The 24,800-nt window shown below is 44.3% G+C and overlaps 1 protein-coding gene across 1 annotated transcript; it reads right to left on the reverse strand.

Moving 5' to 3' along the window:
• On the reverse strand, positions 1-24,453 carry LOC125918575 (aldo-keto reductase family 1 member C3-like). Its single transcript, XM_049624570.1, is given in 11 exon segments — positions 1-1,412; positions 4,003-4,085; positions 4,640-4,740; positions 4,743-4,804; positions 5,512-5,621; positions 8,913-9,035; positions 10,022-10,099; positions 11,034-11,150; positions 14,999-15,166; positions 16,855-16,977; positions 24,394-24,453. Coding segments are annotated over 10 exon segments (972 nt in total). The 5' UTR covers positions 16,942-16,977; positions 24,394-24,453; the 3' UTR covers positions 1-1,369.
• Positions 24,454-24,800: the final 347 nt, after the last annotated feature.

Raw genomic sequence — 24,800 nt, forward strand, 5'->3', positions numbered from 1 at the left:
GGGCAGAGAGAGAGACAGAGAGAGAGAGAGAGGGAGACACAGAATCGGAAGCAGGCTCCAGGCTCTGTCAGCACAGAGCCCGACGCGGAGCTTGAACTCAGACCACGAGATCATGACCTGAGCTGAAGTCGGACATTCAACCGACTAAGCCACCCAGGCGCCCCTGGTCACCTTTTTTTTGGTGAAAGCACTCACAATCTAGTCTTTAAGCAAATATCAATTATACAGTCCAATATCATTAACTGTAATTACCATGCCGAACATAAGGTCCTCATAACTTAAAAGTCGTATCTTTTACCAACATCTCCAAATTCCTTCTACTCCAAAGACACAGTGTTAGAACTCTTGTTCTTCTTCAAGGTCCACAAGGATGTTGTTTTGTTTTGTTTTTTCCAGCTGACTTTCTCTCTCTTGTTCCTGTTGGGTTATTTATATTGTTTTATCTTCCAGTACGTTATTTCCTCTGTCCCTTAATGTCTTTTTCTTAAAGTTTATTTATTTTTGAGGGAGGGAGAGAGAATTCCAAGCAGGCTTCCCACTGTCAGCGAAGAGCCTGACTCAGAGCTTGAGCCCACAAACCGTGAGATCATGACCTGAGCTGAAATGGAAGAGTTGGACACTCAACCAACTGAACCACCCGGGCGCCCCCTCTGTTTATCCTTTGAGTTTCTTGTTTTGATTCTTGTAATTTTTAGCTCTAAAATTTCCATTTTGTAATTCTTTATGTCTTCTGTTTCTTTATTGAAACTTTCTATCTTTCCACCAGTTCCAAGTGTGTTTGTCATTGCTCGTTGGAACAGTGTTTATAATGGTGGCTCTAAAATCTTTATCAGATAATTTTCAGATCTTGGTCGTCCTTTTTCATTCAGCTTGACACTTTCCTTGTTTGTGGCATTATGACTAATTTTTTTGTGGAAATATGACAGCTTTTATATTACCTATGAATTGAGTTTTAGATCCCTTTAAAAGGTCTGATAAAATTGTGTAAGTGTGGTAAATTCTCAGAGCCAAAGAGAAAAAAATTCTTATGAACAAGTAAAAAGCTAGACTTTGGAAATAACTAAATGGTTAGTTTTTTTTTAGGGATTTATATTTTCCTTGTGATCACTTCAGTGCATATCAGCATTTTAACCTCAGTGACACAGGAAACAGCAAAACAGACTAAAAAGTCAGGGCATTGATAGGTTAGGTTGTTTGAAACGTATTCTCATTTACTTTGGAGGGAAAAGACTGGTTTAGAGACTTTCATTTCCTAACCTGCGGAGTCACACCGTGGTTGATGAGGCAGCAATGGGATAAACCAAGTGCCTGGTGTTTGCCAATCATCGAACCAAATCAAAGAACTCTGGAAGGAGCACAGACAATGCCGTTAACACTCATCAGAAAATGGGAAATCCGGATGACGGCTTAATCTAAAAGGTAAAGGGAGAGTCTTAGTCAAGGAACTGTTAGTGTGCTGGGTAAAGAGATGTTTCTTTTAAATTGGCTTCAGGATAAAAATTAACGTAATTTTCTTTTGGGAACAAAACCAACCGGTTTGATAATAACCGCATACTATCGCATGACACTGTAATGAACACACTGTAGAAAATACACTTCTGTGCTCATGAACACACTATAAAAATAAACCAATATGTTGCCTTTTTTTTCAGGTACTGTATTATTCTACAACTTAAGGAGCTAAGCTATTTGTGTTGATACTGTAAACTCCCAAGAGGGCAGAGATGAATTCTGCCCCTTTAAAAAAAAAAAAAAAGTTTATTTTTGGGGCAGACAGAGAGAGTGCGAGCAGGAGAAGGGCAGAGAGAGAGGGAGAATCCCAAGCAGGCTCCATGCTGTCAGCACGGAGCCCGATGTGGGGCTCAAACTCATGAATCTTGAGATCACGACCTGAGCTGAAATCAAGAGTTGGACGCTTAGCCGACTAAGCCACCCAGGGACCCCGCATTCTGCTTCTTTGAAAACAATGCCAGTCTGGTTTAATATATAAAATTAACAAATATTTCATGGTGATGATGAGGAAGGTAATAAGAATATCACTTGTTTCATTTCTTTTAAGCACTTGGAAATATTTCATCTGTGCCTTTACTTGGTGGGAAATTATATATTAGAACTAGGGATGGATACAGTGATTACGATATAAGTCAGTTCATCAGGGGACTTCCATTGTAGCAAGGTAGGTAAACTCCTCTTCTCTTATATATATAATTTTGAGAGGTAGGTAAACTCCCCCTCTCTCTGTATATATGTGTATATATGTGTATATATACACATATAGGTAAACTCCCTCACGTGTATATATATATATATATATATATATATACATATTATATATAAAATTTTGAGCCATAAAGAGCTAAATCACTATCGATATTGATTAAAATTGCTGATATCGCTAAGCATGACTGCCTGGGTCTCCACCCTTCCTTACCCTTCCCTCTCTATCGTTTTACGATATCATTCATTCAACCAATGTTTATCACTCAGGGAGACAGAATTTTAAAAATCCCACCCTGGGAATCTAACATTTCTATCGAGGTAAACAGAAAATAAGCCACGTAAATCAAGAACCTGGATGGTATGCTAATGAGGACTGTCAACACAAAAACGCAGAGTAGAGAGAAAGGGTTGCGTTTTTAGGAAGGGTGACAGAGAAGGTGTCACGGAGGTGAGCCCTGAGTGCGGACGTGAACGTGGTGAAGGAGTGGGAGGAAGAGTGTCGCAGGCAGAGAGAACGGGCCCTGGCACAGGTGTATGAGAGGGACGGCCAGGAGGCCACCGGGCTGCATGGGGTCAGCGGGGCACAGTAGAAGGACGTGGAGGCAGACGGCCAGGGAGGCAGCGTCCTGCTGGCCCTTGGAGGTGCTGTAAGGAAGGTGGCCTTCTCCCTGAGTGCAATAGGCTACCGGATGTCAAGAAGAGGGGTGCCCGGCACTATGGCTGCTGGGCATGGACGTCGGGTACAGAGGCCGGAAGAACAGACGGCAGCCAGTTGCCTACCTGAGCCGGAAGACCTCGGTGTGAGCGTGTTTGCAGTGCGTGTGGTGGGGGCACACGCGAGCAGTTGCCACTGGGAGCTCAGTGTAGACATGACAAGTTTTGAGATGTCTATCACACACCCAAGTGTCGTTGAATAAAGGGATATGCAAACCTTGGTTCAGGGCTCAGGTCTGGGTCGGGTATAATTTGGGGGAGTGTATATTTAGATGGTGTTTAAAGCACGAGACTAGATAAAACCACCGAGGATGTGGGTGCAGGCAGAAAAGAGAAGGGGTCGGAGGATGGTGCCCTTGGTCACGCCAAAGTTAAGAGGTCGAGCTGCTGGGGAGGAACCTGCAAAGAACACGACAAGGGACATGGCCAGGGAGACGAGGGGAAACCAGATCGGCTGTGCAGAAAGCAAGCCAGGAGTGTGTTTCTAGGAGTGTTCCTCCCGCTAAAACAAGACGAGGTCATGGCTGACCTGGGCGAGAAGAGTTTTGGCAAAGTGGACAGCAGATGTCTGGTTTGCGTGGGTTCAGAAGAGCGGGGGAAGAGAGAAGCTAGAGGAAGCGAGGACAGCCTTCTTCAGGAAGTTTCCGTGTGAAAGGAGAAACGGGATGTAGAGTGAAGTCGGCTCAAAGGAAGATTTTTGTTTTTTTAAAGACGAGAGCAGGTTTGAGTACCTCTGGGAATAACTTCGTGGGGAGGGAAAAACTGACGATGGAGGCAGACAGTGGGATTGAACCAGGTTTCATGTAGACTGATGAGTAAGGCAGAGGGAGAGGGGCATTAGTTGAGGGTGCCCGCAAAGGACGCCGTCACATCGCTGGACTCTGGAATGCAAGCAGGGTCGGGACACAGGACATTAGAGTCCCAAGGGAAAGGGGGACGGAAGGGCTGGAAGAGACAGTGTTTCCCAGCTGCTTTCCTCCAAGAAGAGGCAACCCCTTTGTGGATTGGAATAACTGGATTTCTTCTCCGTCCTGCTCCCCAGGGTCTACGGTAGAAGGAGCTACTTACAACGGATCTACAAAATAGCGAATGTTCCTGTTTAGACTGTCTAGACTTTCCATGTCCTCTGGTGTCGACTGGAAATCCAAAACCTGTCAGAAAGGTGAGAAGACCGACTCAGTTTCCCTGCAGCAATTACTGTCCGCTTCTCCTCCCTCCCCCAACCCAGACACACATTTACGTAGGAATGTATGTAGGTTTTACGAGACGGTTGTCATGAACCTGGGGGTTCGTTCCAAACGAGAGTCAGGAGTGTGTCCCCTTGGCTGTTTGAACTCAGATCGCCCTCGGGGGCTCTGGGTGGGTGACTGTGGCCGCAGCAAAGGAATCCTACACCCTTTCGAGCCTAAATCCCATCTCATCTAGCTCCTTCATTCTGCAGCTGAAGAAATCAAGGCCATACTGTTGGGTGAAAAAACAGGACTGAGACCCAAAGCTGACCTTCTGGGTTTCTTTCCCACTTCCTCGTTCCCTCCCTGCAGCAGATGGGGGGGGGGGGATAGTTAAACACCGCACTCGCGTGCATAGCGTATGCAAGGAGGTGAGCTTGGCCCAAATATACCTTGGGTGCCTCGCCGATGACCCAGACCAGAGGGAGACGAGGTGCCTCCATCAGTCCCCTGCCGCCCACAGCCCTCCCGTGTACCTGGAAGTTCTCCCGAATTCTCTCCTCATTGAAGCTCTTGGCCAGGGCCCCCACCCCCCGCTGCAGCTGGTAGCGCAGGGCCACCTGGGCTGGGTTTGCCTGTGCCTTGCAGCAATGGCACTGAGTACTGGATCCTCCAGGAGAACTGGGTTGTTCTTGCTCAACCTGGAAGGGAGGCAGAGGTGCAATGTGTCCGAGGCTGTATATCCATCTTTCATGGGACGGCTGGGTGGGTTCCATCCTCTGAAAATCCGCCCGATTACCCTCTGGCTGTCTCAACATCTGTTTTTGCTTCTTTTGGCCAATCCAAAGAAGAAGGACCAGAGAGAGGCAGGCAGAAAGGGACTCTCAGGTATTTGCTCATTTTTTACACGTTTCTGAGAAATTCGGTAAAAGACTGGATAAGCCAAGAGGACAAAATTTTTGTCCCAGCTAAGACCCGATAATCTCCATTATAATAAATAAACCAACTGTTTTCTAAGAAGTGGCTATTTCAATCATGCTTTCAAGTAATTATCTGCTTCGTCAAGTGCTAAGAGGAGCATTTTTATACTCCTCTTCAAGAGATAAAGAAACCCAAACTCACAGAAGCTCTTACTTGTCTCACGTCCCTCAACTATCAAGTGTTCGAATCGTGGCCCGGGCTCCCTTTGCCACTCTCTAAACCCAAAGCTTGTGAACTGGGTGAACGTTCTAATCAGTGATTTTGTTATTTAACACTGTCTTATCGAGTCCCTACAAAGTAGGCTCGTTAAAGGGTTTGCAAAGACGGACTATTCCTGCCGTCTACCGCTCATCTGCCCCAGAAGGTTGAGCGATGACTCCAGAAGGGACAGTGTCCATGATTAGAATGAGTGCAGAGAGGTCATTACCATTCCTTCCCTGAGTTGGACCCCAAGGCCGCGTACGCAGTCAAGACGATGTCCTGGGACTTGCAGAACCCCAGCAGTTTGCTCTGGTTGAGGTAAGGGTGACACTCCACCTGCAGAAAGCAAGCAGAAGGGTTGGATTCCAGGAACATAAAGTGCTGCGTTGCATGACAGCAAACATATCCGGGCGGTCCAGCAACACGGGGAACACACGACCGTCACCCACAGCTGGGCCAGGGGAACTGACAGAGACTTGCCCTCCAATTACCGCCCACGGACAGCAGAGCAGTACTGAGAAACGGGCTTGGTGCTCATGACAGACGAGTCAGATCAGGAGGTCGACAGACACGCTCAGTCTCTCGGACGGGAGACCACGGGGCTGGCCTTGGCTCCCCCTCGCGCGTCGCTCTGTCCAACGAGAAGCAGCCCCTGCCTGTCTTCGTTCTTCGTTCTCAGTCCCTTACCCTGACCTCTTCCCTTCACAGCTGCCACGCCTGGAAAGCAGCCACTCATCCTTCACGGGTGACTGACTTTCGTGAGGTCAGTCTTCAGCTTCAGAAACCAGAGCGCTTTCGTCTTTCCCACCACAGTGTGTTGTGATGTCTCCGCTTGACCCTTGGAGCCTTCAAACACCGGCCCTGCGCTACGTCACTGCACCTGTTCCCTTCCCCAAGCCCAGTCTTGTGCCATGTGTACAGGGCTCGGGGGCTTCTGGCCCTTTGATCATCGAGCGGAAATACGTTGCTCGTTGTGACTAGTCAGAAGCTGTTACTGGCGTTGTGACCCGCACACGCTACCGGTGAGAGGGGCTTCTGTGCCGTAAAAGGTAATCAGGGGTACAGTCATCGTCCTTTCTGTGTAGGGGACCTGGACACCCAGACGTATGCGGGTCAAGACGGTCACCCCGGCCACGGGATGGGTGGGCTAGGGGCCAGTCAGCTCAATTTGTTGATTCTCGGGCTGGCCTTGGCTATTTCCCCTTCCATGACACGGGTTAGGCTCACGTAAAACCCTGGGCGGGCAGGCTCTAGCGTAATGGTGTCCGTTGCAGGGGGGGCCTGAAGAAAACGGAATGTCTTGACTATTTTTCAAGATGGCTACTGGATTTTTCTCCAGTGTTCACTGCGAAAACCTGGTAGGGCTTCTGGAGGTAAAACTCAGGAGAGCCTGGGGACAGGCCCATAGAGGAGCCCCCTGGAGATGTTAGCTCTCAGACTTGACGCTGAGGCTCCAGCAACTCCGGAGCTGCCGTTCCACATCTTCCTGCCCCATAGTGACCCTGGCGGCCTTTCCGTTCCTGGCAAACCGCGATTCTCTGTATCAGCCTGTCTCTCCAGTTTTCTGGCCGGCAGCTGGCTCTGTGACCTCAACTCTCTGATGGACCTAAAAAGAGTTGCTCGTTCTTGGTTTATTCAGCTCTTCCTATTATAAGGACACAAGCAACAACTCCCGAGCTCCTTTCGGGCCAGACCCCAAACTGCGAGTGTGCACACGCATTTTTTGCCACATGCCTTTCTCACTGCCTCTGCTCTGACTCTGGTGACTCAATAAGAATGAGCAGGGATTGGGGCGCCTGGGTGGCTCAGTCGGTTGAGCGTCCGACTTCGGCTCAGGTCATGATCTCGCAGTCCGTGAGTTCAAGCCCCGCGTCGGGCTCTGTGCTGACAGCTCAGAGCCTGGAGCCTGTTTTGGATTCTGTGTCTCCCTCTCTCTCTGCCCCTCCCCCGTTCATGCTCTGCCTCTCCCTGTCTCAAAAATAAATAAACATTAAAAAAATTAAAAAAAAAAAAAAAAAGAATGAGCAGGGATTGAAGAGAAGCAAGCAGCCCGACTTCGGCCCCACTTGAACTGTATTCCCCAGCACCGTGTGCAGGAAGAGCCCGGTGCTGGCTTCCTGGGGCTGGTTCAGCCATCACGTGCAAATGACCTGTCTGCGTCACGGTTGTCTCGGGCATGAACCCGGAAGGGGAGGAAGGGTGATTTATTGTATTCGGGGAACAAGACCAAGCCACCTGACCTGAACTGCCATCCACTCAGATCACCCCTCGGATCACGATGAACCGTCCTGTGTTCAAGCTTCTCAGGCCCACGTAAACTTCCCACCAGCCAATCAGTCTAAGCTTGGCCGTGGTCCGTTCGCTCTGTAGAACCCAGGGCGACGTATGGCTTCTTCCTTAATTCTTCACCATGACCCCAGGCAAAACCAGTTTCTTTACTTTCTCTAGACTGACGATCCCCAAGGTGGAGGTAAACCTCCCAAGGGACACAAAATACAACTTTTCAGAATTCTTATTTGTATTCTTCATCTATAAATAAGAGAAAAAAACAAGCCTCACTAATATTTAATACATGGATTGGCTGTCACTCTCTGTCAGCCTTTATGTAAGAAGTTTAGAAGGAGATAAGATAAAGCCAGGGTGAATGTGGACCCTCCCGAGGACAGAAGTGTGGCCACTCACTTCTGTGCTCACAATTTCTTCCATAATTCTCCAAGATCAGGAAGTTTATGCGTGGCTTTTTTTTTTATTTTATTTTATTTTTTTTAACGTTTATTTACTTTTGAGACAGAGAGAGACAGAGCATGAACGGGGGAGGGTCAATGAGAGGGAGGGAGACACAGAATCTGAAACAGGCTCCAGGCTCTGAGCTGTCAGCACAGAGCCTGACGTGGGGCTCGAACGCACGAACCACGAGATCGTGACCTGAGCCGAAGTCGGATGCTTAGCCGACTGAGCCACCCAGGCGCCCCAATGCGTGGCTTATTAAGGTGGGTTTATCTTTTTTTTTTTTTTTTTTAAGTTTATTTATGTATTTCGAGAGAGAGAGAAAAAGAGAAAGAAAATCCCAAGCAGGCTCCACACTGTCAGTGCAGAGCCCGATGCAGGGCTCGAACTCACGAACCATGAGATCATGACCTGAGCCAAAATCAAGAGCCAGATGATTTAACTGAGCTACCCAGGCACCCCTAAATTTATCATTTTTTAAATAAATTTACTATTTTGAGCATTTCTAAGTTCAATGTTGTGAATGTATTCACATTGTCGGGGGCTGATTTTGTACCGTCAGGGCTCAGTGGTTATCTCATGACACAGAACTCAAAAGAATTACCTGTTTTCTTTTCCACAGGAGGGCTCCAACTTTACTGACCAGAGATGAGAAAGATCCAGACTTTGTTAGCTGCACATTTCTAGGACCCACCCCCATTACACACCTAGGAGATTATACTCCAACCTGAGCCTCGGGTGTTTTTTTACACAGCGACTTGGCCTTGGGGACTGTCTTCGACAACTTGCAGTGCAACTCTGTTCTCTTCAGGAGAGGGCGGTGCCGCTGGTGACCTCGTTGAAATGACACAAGAGGAGGGGGTAGAGTTGGGGGGGGAGGGGCGGGTCCACGGGGCTCACCTGGTTGCACACGGGCTTGCACTTGAGGCCGGGCTTGTCCGGGATCCTCTCCCGCTGCTCGCGGTTGAAGTTGGACACCCCGATGGACTTGGCCAGCCCTGAGTCCTTACACTTGTCCATGGCCTGTGGAGGAAGGGGCTGTGAGGAGTGATCCCCGCAGCTGGCTGGGGAAGCACGGTGCCCGGTGCCGAGAGAGGGGGCTCGGGATGGGAGAGAATATGACACGGGACAGGGGAAGCCTTGAAAGCTGCGGATGTCAACAAACGAGACAGGGATTAACCGGGTAGGAGGAGAATGAAAAATAAAATAATAGGAGAAAAAGGGCAAGAAGACGGAGCGAGATAAGAAGGCAAGGGGTGCAGGACCCAGCTCAAGGAGCCGGTGCGGTTTTTGGCCGGACACCTAGAAAAACTCGAGCAAAGTCACAGCGAGGGCCAGGCGCACAGGAAGTGGAGCCTGTGCAGCATGGGAGGCAGGAAGGGGCCAGACTGTCCCCCCGACTGTGGCTCCCTGTTTTCTCTTCGACCCCCTTCCCCATGAGGGTCACCAAGTTCCCTCTGTTCCCGTCACACGTGCCTCGTTGCTGTTCTTGAACGTGACAGGTCCTCTCCCGCCTTAAAAACTTGGCCTCGGCCTTCTTTACGCCCGTATCGCTCTTCCTCCGGACATAACACAGTCGGTTCCCTCGCTTCTTGCAAAGCTTTGCCCAGTCTTACCTTGTCAGCGGGCCTGCCCTGCCCACTCTGCTTTTGTTGTCCCTCTGTGTCCCAGGCCTGCCCCGGCGTTCTCAGCTCCCTCATCAGTTTTGTTTTCTCATACATCCCCCCACGCTGCCGTAGCACCTGCCAGTCCGTGGGGCTGGAAACCTCGGTTTGTTCACCAGTGCGGCCTGAGCACTTAAACACACTCAGTACTGAGTACACCGCAGGCACTCGGTACGCACTTGCTGAACTATCAAATGCGGGAGATGTGAAACGGAGGCAGAGGGACATCCGGGAATCACCCGAGTCTACCTGGGGGCGGAGTTGGACGAGGTCCACGTTTCCTGAATCCCCTGTCCGGCCTCTCTCCCCCAAGTCAGAGACGTAGCTATTCGGAGCCGTACTCACGTCCCACGTGGCACAGAGATCCACTGTGTCGAAAATGAGTTCCCCGTGTTCGTCCTTTGGGAAGAGCTCTTCCCCAGGCTGGGACACAGGGAAGAAAGAGAGGTTGTACAAAGCTGTGTTTGGCCTCAGCCAAGCTGTCGGGAGCCTACAGGCCTTGAGGCTAATGCAACAACCTATTCTCATTCTTGAAGGGAATTGTAAGGTTAGGCTGAAGACAAGAGAAAGTACATTGAGGGAGTATACCTCCTAGAAAGGTTTTAGCTGCTAAACACCGAGTCACAGACAACTTGGGACACCCAAGACCCCATCCTAGAGAGAGGCTACAGCGATGCCACGGCTCAACAGGCACCTTGGCCTTGGATTCTCGTGAGATAAGCTGCTCTCACCCCTGCTTTACACCTGGAGGTGGTCACACAGTAGAGCGACTCGTGAGCATCTGGAGGGTTGAGTTTCATCATTAAATTTCCTATACCTCAGCTGGTCTCCATATCGGGACACTCCCCAGACACGAGTGGGTATGAGGTGGACATTCAGGACCATGGGGTCTTTTTTTTTTTACTAAAAAAAAATTTTTTTTTAATGTTTATTTTTGAGACAGAGGGAAACAGCGTGAGTGGGGGAGGGGCAGAGAGAGAGACACACACAGAATCTGAAACAGGCTCCAGGCACTGAGCTGTCAGCACAGAGTCAGATGCAGGCTGGAACCCCGAACCGTGAGATCATGACCTGAGCCGAACTCGGACGCTTAACCGACTGAGCCACCCAGGTGCCCCCAGGACTGTGGGGTCTTGAAAATACAGACAATGCATTTGCAAGATCGAAGCAAAGATATTGAAAGCCAGTGAACTCTTACACTCTGGGGCTGAGATGGGACTTTTGCGGCAGAAAAAAAGGGGGGGGGGAGCTTAAAGTATTATGTATGTTTTTTCCTCATTTTTACAAACTATATCCTCTCTTGTATTCAGCTATTAATTTTTACGTTGATGATTAAAGTAAAAGAACTTTCGCTGACCTTCAAAGGTACTGGGATATGTATAAGATAAAGATCCACATAGCTCAACTGAAGTTTCCTCAGCGATATTTCCAAGCTGGTTCGAACCAATTCTGGACGTAAAAAGGTTCCCCACACCTGCAATGGTTGAAAGGGAAGGTATGAGATTCTTTCTTTCAGAATCTTTAGGAGAAATTAATAAAGTGCACAACTGTCACTATTTACAGATGACAGACAGTATATAAAGACTCCACCAAAAAACTATCAGAACTAATAAATTCAGAATTCTGTATGGTGGCAGGATACAAAATTAATATACAGAAATCTGTTGCATTTCTATACACTAATAAGGAAGTAGTGGGAAAAGAAATTAAGAAAACTATCCCATTTACGATTGCACCAAAAACAATAAAATCCCTAGGAATAAATGTAACCATGGAGGTAAAAGACTTGTGTTCTGAACATTGGAAGACATTGATGAAAGAAATTAGAGATGGCACAAACAAATGGAAAGCTACCCCATGCTCGTGGACTGGAAGAACAAATATTGTTAAAATGTCCCTACTACTCAAAGCAGTCTGCAGATTGAACGCGGCCCTTATCAAAATACAAATAGCATATATTTTTGCATACCTAGAACAAACAATCCTAAAATGTGTATGGAACCAGAGAAGACCCTGAATAGCCAAAGCGACCTTGAGAAAGAAAAACAAAACTGGAGGTATCATAATCCCAGACTTCAAGGTATACTACAAAGCTGTGGTAATCAAAGCGATCAGCACCGGCACAAAAACAGATGCACAGGTCAACAGAACAGAATAGAGAGCTCAGAAACAAACCCATGCGTATATGGTCAATTAATCTATAACAAAGGAGGCAAGAATATGCAATGGGAAAAAGACGAATGATGTTGGGAAAACTGGACAGCAACATTAGAAGAATGAAACTGGACCACTGTCTTTCATCATACACACAAAAAAATAAACTCACGATGGTTAAAGACCTAAATGTGAGACCTGCAACCATAAAACTCCTAAAAGAAGACACAGGCAGTGACCTCTTGGACATTGGCCTTCACAATATATTTGTGGATAGGTCTCCTGAGGCAAGAGAAACGAAAGCAAAGATAAACTATTGGGGATGCATCAAAATAAAAAGCTTTTTCACAGCAAAGAAAACCATCAACAAAACAAAAAAGCAACCTACACAAAGGGGAGAAGGTATTTGCAAGTGATAAATCTGACAAGGAGTTTCTATCAAAAACTACATGAAGAACTTATTCAACTCAACACCGAAAACACAAATAATCTGATTAAAAATGGCAGAGAACCTGAATGGACATTTTACCAAATAAGATGTACAGATGGCTAACAGACACATGAAAAGATGCTCAGCATCACTCATCATCAGGAAAATGCAAATCAAAACCACAATGAGGTATCACCTCACACCTGTCAGAATGGCTAGTATCAGAAAGACTAGGGCGCCTGGGTGGCACAGTCGGTTAAGCGTCCGACTTCAGCGGGTCACGATCTCGCGGTCTGTGAGTTCGAGCCCCGCGTCAGGCTCTGGGCTGATGGCTTGGAGCCTGGAGCCTGTTTCCAATTCTGTGTGTCTCCCTCTCTCTCTGCCCCTCCCCCGTTCATGCTCTGTCTCTCTCTGTCCCAAAAATAAATAAAAAACGTTGAAAAAAAAAATTAAAAATAAATAAATAAATAAATAAAGACTAGAATGACAAGTGTTCACAAGGATATGGAGGAAAGGGAACCCTGGGGCATTGTTGATGGGAATGTAAACTGGTGCAGCCACTGTGGAAACCAGTACGGAGGTAGGTTCCTCAAAAAATTAAAAGCAGAAATACCATATGATCCACAACTGTAATTCCACTTCTGGGAATTTACTCAAAGAAAATGAAAACACTAATTCAAAAAGACATATGCGTCCCTATATTTATTGTGGCATTATTTATAATAACCAAGATACAGAAATAATACAAATATCTACGGGTAGATGAATGGATAAAAAAGGTGTGATATATACGTTTGTACATATAAAGAGTGGAATATTACTCAGCCATAAAAAAGAATGGAATCTTGCCATTTGTGACTAGAGTGTATTATGCTAAGTGAAATGAATCAGACAGAGAAAGAAAAATGCCAGACGACTTCATTTATATGTGAAATCTGAAAAACCAAGCAAACGAAAGAACAAACAAACAAAAAACAGAAACAGACTCATAAATATGGAGGAGAAACTGGTTGTTCCCAGAAGGGAGGAGCGTAAGGGGAGGGGTGAACTAAGTGAAGGGGATCAAGAAGTACAAATTTCTAGTCATAAAATAAGGAAGTCATGACAAATGAGGGATGTTGTCAATGACGCTATATGGTGACCACACTTATCATGGCGAGCGCTGTGTAATGTACAGACTCGTCACACCACCATGTTGTGCGTCTGGAACTAACAGAACCTTGTATGTCAACTACGCTTCAATAACAAAAATGCTCGATTTTAACTCCTCTTCAATAAAATATAATTGTTTCATTTTAATATGGTCTATGTAACCAGGGGCTTGCTGCCTGGTTTTAGCCTAAGGGGGAACCATATAAAAACTATTTTATACAGCTTAAAAAAAAAAAAAGAATCTCTAGAAGAAATTAATGAAAGGGAAAATGAGCAACAACTACAAACCCACTTGCAGTCGTTGGGAAGTGACACTTGTGGTCATTGGGAAGTGACGAACCATCCTACTTAGCTCCTAAATTCTTTTTCCTCATAGCTTCTGTTTCATACTGAATTAAGACAACGATGTAGGAAAGGAAAAATATGGCCCAACACAGGGGGTCTCAAACTTTAGAATGTAAAGGAATTATGAAACACATTCCTGGGTTCTACCTCCAACATACTACATCACAATATCTGGAGATTTTGGCTGGGAAATTGCATTTTTTTTCCCCGAGTTTATTTGTTTTGAGAGAGAGAGAGTGCACACAAGCAGGGGAGGGGTAGAGAGAGGGGGAGAGACAGAATCTCAAGCAGGCTCCACACTGTCAGTGCAGAGCCTGACATGGGACTCGAACTCATGAACCATGAGCTCATGACCTGAGCCGAAACCAAGAGCTGGATGCTCAACTGACTGAGCCACCCAGGCGCCCCTGGGAAATTCCATTTTTAACAAGAACCTCAAGCACTTGTGATTCAGGAAATTGCATTTTGAATGTATTAAGTGTTCCAAAGAAAAGTAGGACCTATAGGAATTTTGGGGGGAGGGTACTTTAGTCAGCTTATTTTAGGAAGTAAAAATCTAAGGAAAATCCATCAAAATTGCTAAGGCTCCCTCCCTACGGAAGGGACATAAACAGACAAGAGAGCAATAGTGATACCACATCTAACACAGTCATTTAGAGAGCTTCATACCGTGGAGCAAGAAGGAAGAAATTCCCTTCCTGCCTAGAATTCACTTGTACGGACCTCAACTCTCTCTTCATGGGTCACTTTGCCTCATATTTAAATATCTGGTTCTAGTTAGTCGTAGTCAGCTCCATGAACACTATTGGAGAAAATTCTTCTTGGATTCCTTTCCAGTCTGACTTAAATCTGTAAGTTCTTTTATTTGTTTCAGCTATACTATCAGTAGAAATGAAAAATAGTAGGAGAAAATGGCTCCAAAGTTAAAAAAAAAAATCTAAGTACTTTTACAAACATTAATTTCATCCTCATAGCAGTTCTGTGGTATTATCTTCCCACTTCATAGGAAAGAGACACGGGATGTCTATTGACCACGCCATAGGTTGAGACATGAGGCCTAGGGCTCGAAGAAGTTGGAACCCACATCCCTTGCCAGCATGTACCCCACCTTCAGCATATACCTTCTTACAGTGCAAGGTCTGTGGGAAGGAAAATTTAGCCAATAAGAGGAGAACTTCACCGAGAAACTCTTCAGCTAAGAGTGAGCTTTTCACAGATACATAGGGAACTATACACAGAACCTTTGAAGTGTAGAATATGTCCTCTCTCTTCACAGAGCCATCAGCGATCTTCTTCCGGATGGCCCTCCCAATCTCTTCTTCATTTAGATACAAGTAAGCGGAGTCAAAATGGCGGTAGCCTACATCGATTGCTCTCATGACAGCCTCTTGCACCTCACTCTTAGCAACCTAGAAGACCACAGAAAGACAAAGACCTACTTGATTCAGGAACAGATGGCCAATCCACCAGCGGAGCTATTTAGCAGAACCTATTGTTTTTCTAAGGGCTAAGAGCTAGAGGTGACAGAGCTGAATGTTGACTTATACCCAGTGGTAGATATTTAACGATCTATGGTGTAAATACTCCCACCATGGCTGACTTCAAGCCATGAATATTAGGAAAAGGTGCTCACCATCAGATCTCGTGAGTCCGCGAGCTGGCCTAGCTCGTCACTGGGTTTAACCCTCCCGCCCCTGGATTTACATCATGTGTGGATTAAACAATCTATCGGTTGACAGTCCCAAGTTAATTCACTCTGTGAGAGATTGTTAAACCGGTTGCAATCCAGAAGTCTAATGCTCAGGGCTATCTGTCAATGCAGTGAAGGTGTGACTTTACACAGCATAAATTAATGATTTACCGATGTAAACTTGGAGAAACGCGTCAAGCAATATTTGAGGAGGAGCAGAAATGTAAAAGAAAATCAACTATTTTTTTTATGCAAAATGTCTCATAATTGGTTTGGCTGTGGTGGTTGCTAAGTTGGTCCGCACGTGACTGTTGCCCTTTCACAACTTGGTTATTTTATTTTTAGCTGCCTACTGTTCTGCTGGCCCACCAGGCTGGACTTTAGACCTTCTCCATAATTTCCCCTCACCATCACCCTCTTCTACCTCACTTAAAATGTCTCCTGGGTATATTTTTTAATCTGTAATTCCCGACGAGTTAACTAGTACCCCGGATTTAAGAGCCGAGTCCAAGTAAAAGCAACCCTTGGTGACAGTGCCCTTGCTGAAGTCCTCAGCATTACCCACCATGTGGCTCTCGTGTTGGGGAGTCGATCCTACAACTTTCCTTAAACAATTATAAGCTCCTCCACTAGGAACCACCGAAGATGTGCTCTTGTAAGTTGGAAATGTTCAAATGAGAAACACACATGGAGTTCAGGGTTCCAAACAGAGAATTTCCAAGTGCCCCCAGGGAATAGTATTAACAACTTGGCCTCTACCAGACTATTTCCCCTCCAGACCACCAGCACTCTCCCTAACTTTAATTTTGACTCTCTCCAGAACATTCAGCGGCCGAGATTTCTCTGGATAGTCTACGCGTGTTGGTGGACAGGGACCGCTTGGACACCAGACGTTAGAGAAACTTCATCACAAGCAAGCTTGCCATCAAGTCTCCGACATGTGGTGATCATGACACCTGGGTTTCATTTATTGCAACAGATGGTGAATGGCTACAGCTGGACAGCCGGTGAGAGTACCAGAAACGGCCTCACCCACCCCTGCGTGGCTGACAGATGGCACGCTCCCCTGCCCCTTGATATAGCAGTATGCCAAGTGTGACTGTCGAACAAGCAGCGTCAGAGTCACTCGGTAGCTCATTAGAAATGTGGCTTTTTGAGCCCTATCCCAGATCTACTCATTCGGAGCCTTTGTAGGTACGGCCTCCAAATCTGCATTTTTAACAAGAACCTCAGTGTTTTCATGCTGATGAAAATTTGAAAATCACTGACTTCATGCACTAAATAACCTAACCTGGAGAGAAGCATCTTACGAACAAATAAAATGAGGCCCGCCTGCATTTCCCCAATTCTGGTTCTGATAAGGACCCACATCCGCCGCTTCTCTGTCTCCGAGGCCACAGTGACTACCTTATTAGGAGCAGAGGTGCCAAATCCCAGCATGGGCATGAAGAACCCATCGTTCAGCTTTACAGAGCAGAGTTTCACTGAGCTCATCTCTTTCCACTCTTCTGGCTTTTTATTAAAAGAAATCTGCAGAGGGAAGAAAATAGCGTAATTGTTATTTTTTTAACAGCTTTAATGAGATAGAAGTCACATACCATAAAATCACTCCCTCGAATTCATCCGCTTCAGCAGGTTTTAGTCTACTCATGGAGTTGTTACCAGTACACAATTTCAGAGCATTTTCATCGTCCTCCACTAAACACCATCCTCCTAAAAACAACACCCCATTCCTCGCTCCTTTCAACTGCCGGCAAACACTTTCTGCCTCGACAGATTTGCCTATCCTGGAGATCTTATGTACATACACCACGTGGCCTTTCGTGACTGCTTTCTTTCACTTAGCCCATTGTTTTCGATGCCAATCCATGTTGTATCGTGTTTTGGTGTTTCCTTCCTTGTTGTGGCTAAATAACATCCCTTTGTATGGGTGCACCACGTGTGGGTTATCCCTTCTTCAGTTGACAAACATTTGGCTTTTCCCACTTTTCGCCTACCATGAATAATGCTTCTGTAAACATTCCTGCACAAGTTTTTGTGTGGACATACGTTTACAATTCTCTTGGGTATGTACGTAGGCGTGGAATTACTGAGTCATAGAACAAACCTGTGTTTAATGTTCTGAGAAACCACCAAGCGTTTTCCAAAATGGCTGTACTATTTACACTCTAATTCATGACAACTCCAGTTTCTCAGCATCTTCTCCAACACTTGTTACGCATTATTTTTTGTCAATAGCCATCCTGACAGGTATGAGGTGATAGTGTGGTTTTGGTCTGCATTTCCCTGAGTGATGAGTGATGTTCATAAACATTTGTTCATAAACCTCTTGGTCATTTGTAGATCTTCTCTGGAGGAATGTCTACTCGAGTCCTTGCCCACTTTTGAACTGGTCATTAGTTTTCCTTGCTAACGAGTTGTAGGAATTCCTTATATATTTTGGAGATGAACTTCTTATCAAATACAGGGTTTGCAAATATTTTCTTCCAATCCAAAGAATCCTTTTCACTCTGTGGATGGTCTCCTTTGCTGTGCACAAGCTTTTTGGTTTGATGTGGCCCCACTTGTTTATTTTTGGTCTTATTGCCTGTACTTTTGGTGTCTTATTCAAGATATCATGGTCAATGTCATTAAGATTTTCTCCTATGTTTTACCCCAGAGTTTTAAAGTTACAGTCTTACATTTAAGTCTTTAATCCATTTTGAGTTGAATTTGACAACCCCAATGCATTTGTATTATTCTATCACGGTCTCAGAATGATTAATCTTTGGTTAATTTTGTTCTTTTTAAAATGTTTATTTACTTATTTGAGAGAGAGCAAGAGAGAGAGAGAGCACACACACGCATGAGCAGGGGAGGGGCAGAGAGAGGGAAACAGAGGATATGAGGCGGCCTCTGCTCTGACAGCAGAGAGCCTGATGCGGGGCTCGAACTCACATACCATGAGATCATGACCTGAGCTGAAGTCAGACACTTAACCGACTGAGCCGTACAGCCTCCTGTGATTAATTTTATTCTTAAACTATTTAATGAAACTTTAACCCTGTGCCTACCTTTGTTTCTAAGTTTGAATTGATAAACTAAAAGAACAATTGAAATCTAGGCATTATCTGCCTTGTATGTGTAGCAATAGAAAGCACCCAGACCACCTAAATAGTAGTTTTACAAATATGTGTATAATGATTTTTATTCATGTTTTATAATGACATGGAAAATTATTAAGTATTAAAATTATATATGTGTATGTAAATACACACACACACACACACACACACCTATATATATATATATAGGCTCTGCTCTGACATTTCCAAGTCACTTTCTCAAAAGGCTTTGCCCCATCAATGTTTACCCTCTGATCACCAGAGCATGAAAATTCCTAGCTCACTCATCAGTGACAGTATTGTGATACCTCACTGAAAACTTCCTAAACAAATGATCAGGCTGTCAATAGTCTATCATGTCTTATCCATAATAATTAGAGTCGATTTCATTAAAAGATGCTGACTAAGGCTGTGAGATTAATTTCTGGATTCTGCCTCATTTTAATCTTTCCCTTTCCTCTCACGCCTAATTCGGGCACATTAAAACATCTCCTTCCCCTCCCGTCTCAAAAAAGGCACTAAATTACCCGTAAGTATATTCAGCCTCAGTTAATACAGGGAAGATATGCATGAAATGTCTGCTAACTAGACGTAACCGTGTCACCATTTCACAGTCTATACGAATACCAAATCACCAAGCTGCATGTTGGAAACACATTACATCATATGTCAATTATACCTCCACAAAAATTATGCTTCTGCGACAAAAAAAAAACAACAACACAAAAATGAAATGCCATTTTCACCACTCTGATTAAACTGTTATATTATGCAAACATATCAAGCGCGAAGATGGTGAATAAAGTTTTAATTCCATAAACAATGAGTAAGTGCCGTATGAAGCTCCAAAATGATGACTGTTGCTGTGATCTTTGTGATTTTACTGTGATTTTTGTGGTCTATTCTGTAGTAGGCAATTTTTAAGATTCCTAAATGAAAATGTATTCTCTTTGAAGAAACAGATTAAAATTTATTTTAAAATTCCCTGGATTCAGGTGCCTTGGGGGCTCAGTCGGTTAAGCATCTGACTGCGGCTCAGGTCATGGTCTCGTGGTCTGTGAGTTCGAGCCCCGCGTCGGGCTCTGTGCTCACAGCTTGGAGCCTGGAGCCTGCTTCGGATTCTGGGTCTCCCTGTCTCTCTGCCCCTCCCCCACTCATGCTCTGTCTCTCAAAAATAAATGAACATTAAAAACACTTTTTAATAAAACAAATTCCCTAGATTTGTAGATTTTATTGCATAATTGTGATCACAATGAAATTCCTCACTGGTGCCCAGCCTGCACAGATTTAGAGCCCTGACGTGCCTTTTGACCCTGCCCCGTCCTGTCCTCCTCTATTCAGACTTCTCTTGACCTTTCGCTTCGACTTCTCATCTTGCTTGGCCCCCTGTCTAGAACTGCTCCATCCCTGCCTTGCTGGGTATAGAAATTCTTCCAAGACCTTTGAACTTGCACACAGCCTGCTCAGCTACTGGCATACTCCCCTTTGCTGCATAGGCCGTGTCAGGCATTGTTTAACTGTGAAACATCTGTTGGTATTTTCTGGACTTCAGCACTGACTACAGCCTTGACTTGGTGCCTGTGATTCCCCTTGGCGCTGAGTCTCAAGTCTTCAAACCCAAGTTTCGATTTGCCTGCTGATTTTTCCATTTTGTGTTCATTTCCTTTAACCATGCTTTAAAAAAAAATTAATTTGTTTTTTTAAAGTAATCTCTGCAGCCAACACTGGGGCTCGAACTCACAGCCCCAAGATCAAGAGTCACACGCTCCCTCTACTGAGCCAGCCGGGGCGCCCCTAACCAGCTTCTTTAATAAAGTAACTGTCGACATAGTAGAAGATATTAGTGGCTGACGATACCTCACACTCTAAGAAACAAACATATTGAGTTGGAAAAGTAAGGTGAGCTCGTACGTTTAAAATCCTGTTTCCGGTTCTGTCTCTCCTAAGTGAGGCAAATAGGATTCAGTAGCACCTCCTTCTACCACCAATTTTCATGGGCAATACCAATGACCAGAGTTGACTCTCTGACTCTGATTCCTCCTGGAAGAAATCTGCCTTCTTGGAGAATGGCTATTTGTGTCTTGGATCAGGAAAATTCAGGACAGAACTGAATACAGTGTTGTTGTCAAAGATCAGGGTTTACCATGGCTGGTAGCAACAATGCTGGAAAGACAAAGGCGTCCACTGAGGGAATCCTGCCAGACCGCTCCCGACAGTTGGAAGGTGAAAAAATATTGACATTGTTATTTGGAAGAAGTTGATTCTACGAAAGAGCCGTGAGTTCATAATAATAGTGAAATAGGATGAAGAGAAATAAAATACGTATAGTTCGTCATTGATTTTAATAAGTGAGGGGCGGTGAATGTATATGACTATTTCATCTTTTATATCCATGGCAGGTTATACAGTGACCTGAACTGTTACTTCTCTGTTTTTGCAAGCAGGAAAGAGAGCCCAGAAGTTCTGAAAGTGCACCAGGAGGAAGGAGAGCGGAGGTATATTGGCAGGCAGTGTGCCAAGCACGGGAACAAGGGATCCACCAGTGGCCACGCAGGTGAAGGGTCAGTGCTCCAGTGCTCGGTCAAATTCCTCAAGTACAAGAAGAGCTTAATAGCCTTAGGAGAGGCAATTAAATACTGTGGATCCCACAACACCGATAAATGGAACCTCAAAAGGGCATGTCAATTCATGCAAAAATACTAAAACCTATGAAGAAGGCAAAGGCATGGGTGTTTTTTAAAGTGTGTAGAAAGTTAAGTTTTATCATAAAAAGAGAGGTCAATTTGGTGATCCGTGGCTTGGACTTGAATCCTTCTTGGAGAAGTAACCACATCAGGGCCCCGACTAGGAATAAATCAGTCATCCAAATCCAGCAATTTGGGCTAATTTTTGGTTCCAGAACATTTGACGTCTGAATACTGAAAGTTGGAATTCGCATAAATTTCAAGTGTCCTGCACTTGGAGTTATTATTTGTCTTTTGGATTTTTCAGCCACTAAAAAATGGCTAAGCCATTTTTAGCTTGTGGGCCGTACATACACAGGCAGTGAGCTGTGCCCGCCAGCCACAGTTCGTGGACCTCTGCTCCATAAAATCAGTAGACATGATCATAATATCTCCAGCTATCTCCCTGTAGATTAATATTTTTTAGTTGTGGTGAAATCTGCATAACGTAATGTTTACCATTTCGACCACGGATAAGTGTACAATCCAGTGGCATTAAATCGATTCACAGTGTTGTTCAACCTCCACCGCTCACTACATGCGAAACATTTTTGTCACCACCAACAAAGACTCTGTACCTGTCAAAAATTAGCTTTTGGATTGTTCGCTAGTGACGTGTAGAAACACAACTGATCGTTTGTGTTGGTCTTGTGCTTTGCAACATTGCTGAATTCGGTTATTAGCTTTACGAGTTTCCTTAAGAACTCTTCGGGATTTGCTGTATGTGGGGTCACGTCCTCTGTGACTGGGAATGGTTTTACCCCAGCCTTTCCAATTTGGATGCCCTTTGTTTCTGTTTCTTGCCTCATGGCTCTGGCTAGAACGTCCGGTACAACGTTGACTAGCGTGGTGGGAAGGGGCATCCTGTCTTGCTCCCCATCTCAGCAGGAAAGTTTTCAGTCTTCCCGCATCGAGTGTGAAGTCAGGTGTGTTTTTTTTTTTTACTCAAGTTTTTTTTTTTTTTTTTTTAATGTTTATTTATTTTTGAGAGAGAGAGACAGAGCACGAGAGGGGATGGGAAGAGACGGCAGAGAGAGAGGGAGTGTGACACAGAATCCGAAGCAGGCTCCAGGCTCTGAGCTGTCAGCACAGAGCGAACCCACGAACCGCAAGATCATGACCTGAGCTGAAGTCAGACACTTAACCGACTGAGCCACCAGGCACCCCAACACTATCATTATCTCACATGTATCCAGTGGAGCTTCCAGAGGTCTATATGGTGTGGCGTATTGCACCATACTGAAGGCAGAAGCAGATTTGATACTCTAGCTGGCTTCTGTTAGGCTACTCATTCGTTTTTCAAAAATATCAAACAATATCACTCTTCTCCCTAATTGATTTTTGTTTTGCAAGATACTTTTATTCTTCATAAAGTGTATTTTTCATGTGAATACGCAGTAGGGTTATTATTTCTTCATGACAGGATACATAAATATTTGAAATGTTCCCCATTTAACTTTCTGATATAGTCTACAGAATCTTAAAAACGCCAAATGTATAGAAACAGAGTAGGATGGTGATTGCCAGGCCACGGCTACGTGGAGGAGAAAACGGGTGAAGGTGACCAAGGGCACAAACTTACCATTGTAGAATGAGTAACTTCTGGGGATCTAAGCAGCATGCTGACTCTAGTTAATTGCACTGTCTTGCACGCTTGCAAACTGCTAAGCCAGTAAATTTTAAAAGTTCTCACCCCTTCCCCCAAAGTAACTGTGCGAAGTGGTACAGGTATTAAGTAACCTCACGGTCGCAATCACTTTGCAACATACATGTGCGTCAAATGATCACACTCTTTGCCCTAAACTTACACAAGGTTACATATCAATTCTATCAACAAACAAGAAACGTATATATAAATCAAATTATTTTAAAAGAAGAAGTGTGAATTTACCAAAACACAGGAGCGATTTTCTGTATTGCAAAATACTAAAACCATCTAACTAAAATCTGATAATAAAAAAAAGGTGTTATACTGGGGCACCTGGGTGGCTCAGTCAGTTAAGTGTCTGACTTCGGCTCAGGTCATGATCTCACAGTTCATGAGTTCGAGCCCCGTGTTGGGCTCTGCACTGACAGCTCAGAGCCTGGAGCCTGCTTCGGATTCTGTGTCTCACTCTCTCTCTCTGCCCTTCTCACGCTCGTGCTCTGTCTCTGTCTCTATCTTAAAAATAAATAAACATTAAAAAAAATTTTTTTTTAATTTAAAAAAAGGTGTTATACTGTGAAAAAAGGCATGCTTTTGAATTGATGAACTGTCATAAGGGATGCAGTTATAACACAAAAGGAAAGATCTGGTGACACACTGGATACGTTCACACGACTAGAAAACACCAGAGATTCTAGGGGAGAAACGTTACTAGAATATACTGAAGACTTCTGTCATTGGGTACAAGACAAATACATAACATTTGCATCAAAGTACCACAAAATGGAAATGAGTAAACTATTGCCTGTGTTTGCAATCATTACAACTTTAAAATACTTAGGAACAAATTTAACAGGAGTGATGGCACTTCTACAGGGGAAAACACTATCAAACATCACTGAAGGCCTACAATAATATCTGTGCAAGTGAAAATGTATGCAAAATTTTTGGACAGTTTATTAAAATGTAAATTCTCATAAAATCATATATATACGCCCAAACAATTAAAATTCAAATTCCCCTAAAAGTCCAATTTTTAAAAATTAGATACAAATTTTTCAAGTATAGATTAAAAACTTAATGCCAGAGAGAAAATTCATGGAAAGTATCAGTGATGGACACTTTTTTGAGTGGACTTCAGAACTTATTATAAAGCCAGGATTATCTTTAAAAATTGTATCGGTATAAGGTTACACAAAAATCCTTCTGGAACAGAATAGAAAATCCAGAATTAGTTTTTATTTAAGAGATGATTTAAGAGAATTTAAGATATGATTAATTGAGTCATATAATTCAGAGGAGAATAATGAATTATTTAATGCTAAATTATTTAAATTATTTAATGATGCTAAAAGAAATGCCCATCGAACTCAAAGAAAATAGGATTGGATTTCCCCTCTCACGCCATGTATAAAAATAAATTCTAGGCACATAAATGATATACAGAATAAAAAAAGAGAGGAAAAATACTTACAAGAAACTCCAAGTCACAATCTTGCACAAGAGAAGACCTTGTTAAATAGACCAGAGAATCAAACGCTATGAAAGAAAAAATAGATGTATTTGAAAATACAAACATTAAAACTGTGCATGGCGAAATTCCCTATCATCAGAGTTTAATAGGTAAATGATAAATTCGGAAAATATTCACCAACTGGATGGAAGGGAGCTGATATTTATAACCTAAGGGAGCTCTTAGAAGTTGACCAGAGAAAGAGAAATAAAAAATTTGAGTGAGGCGACGAGGAGGCCGTGCACAGGACACTAAGCCAAATGTGCACACAGAGAAATGATGTTCTCTGGCAGTCAGGGCACAGCTAATCAGAGTAGGAGAGATCTCCGCTCACAGCCACCTGACGGGCAAAAACGTACATGTGTCCT

This window comes from Panthera uncia, chromosome B4, assembly GCF_023721935.1.
Source record: "Panthera uncia isolate 11264 chromosome B4, Puncia_PCG_1.0, whole genome shotgun sequence".
Taxonomy (NCBI): domain Eukaryota; kingdom Metazoa; phylum Chordata; class Mammalia; order Carnivora; family Felidae; genus Panthera; species Panthera uncia.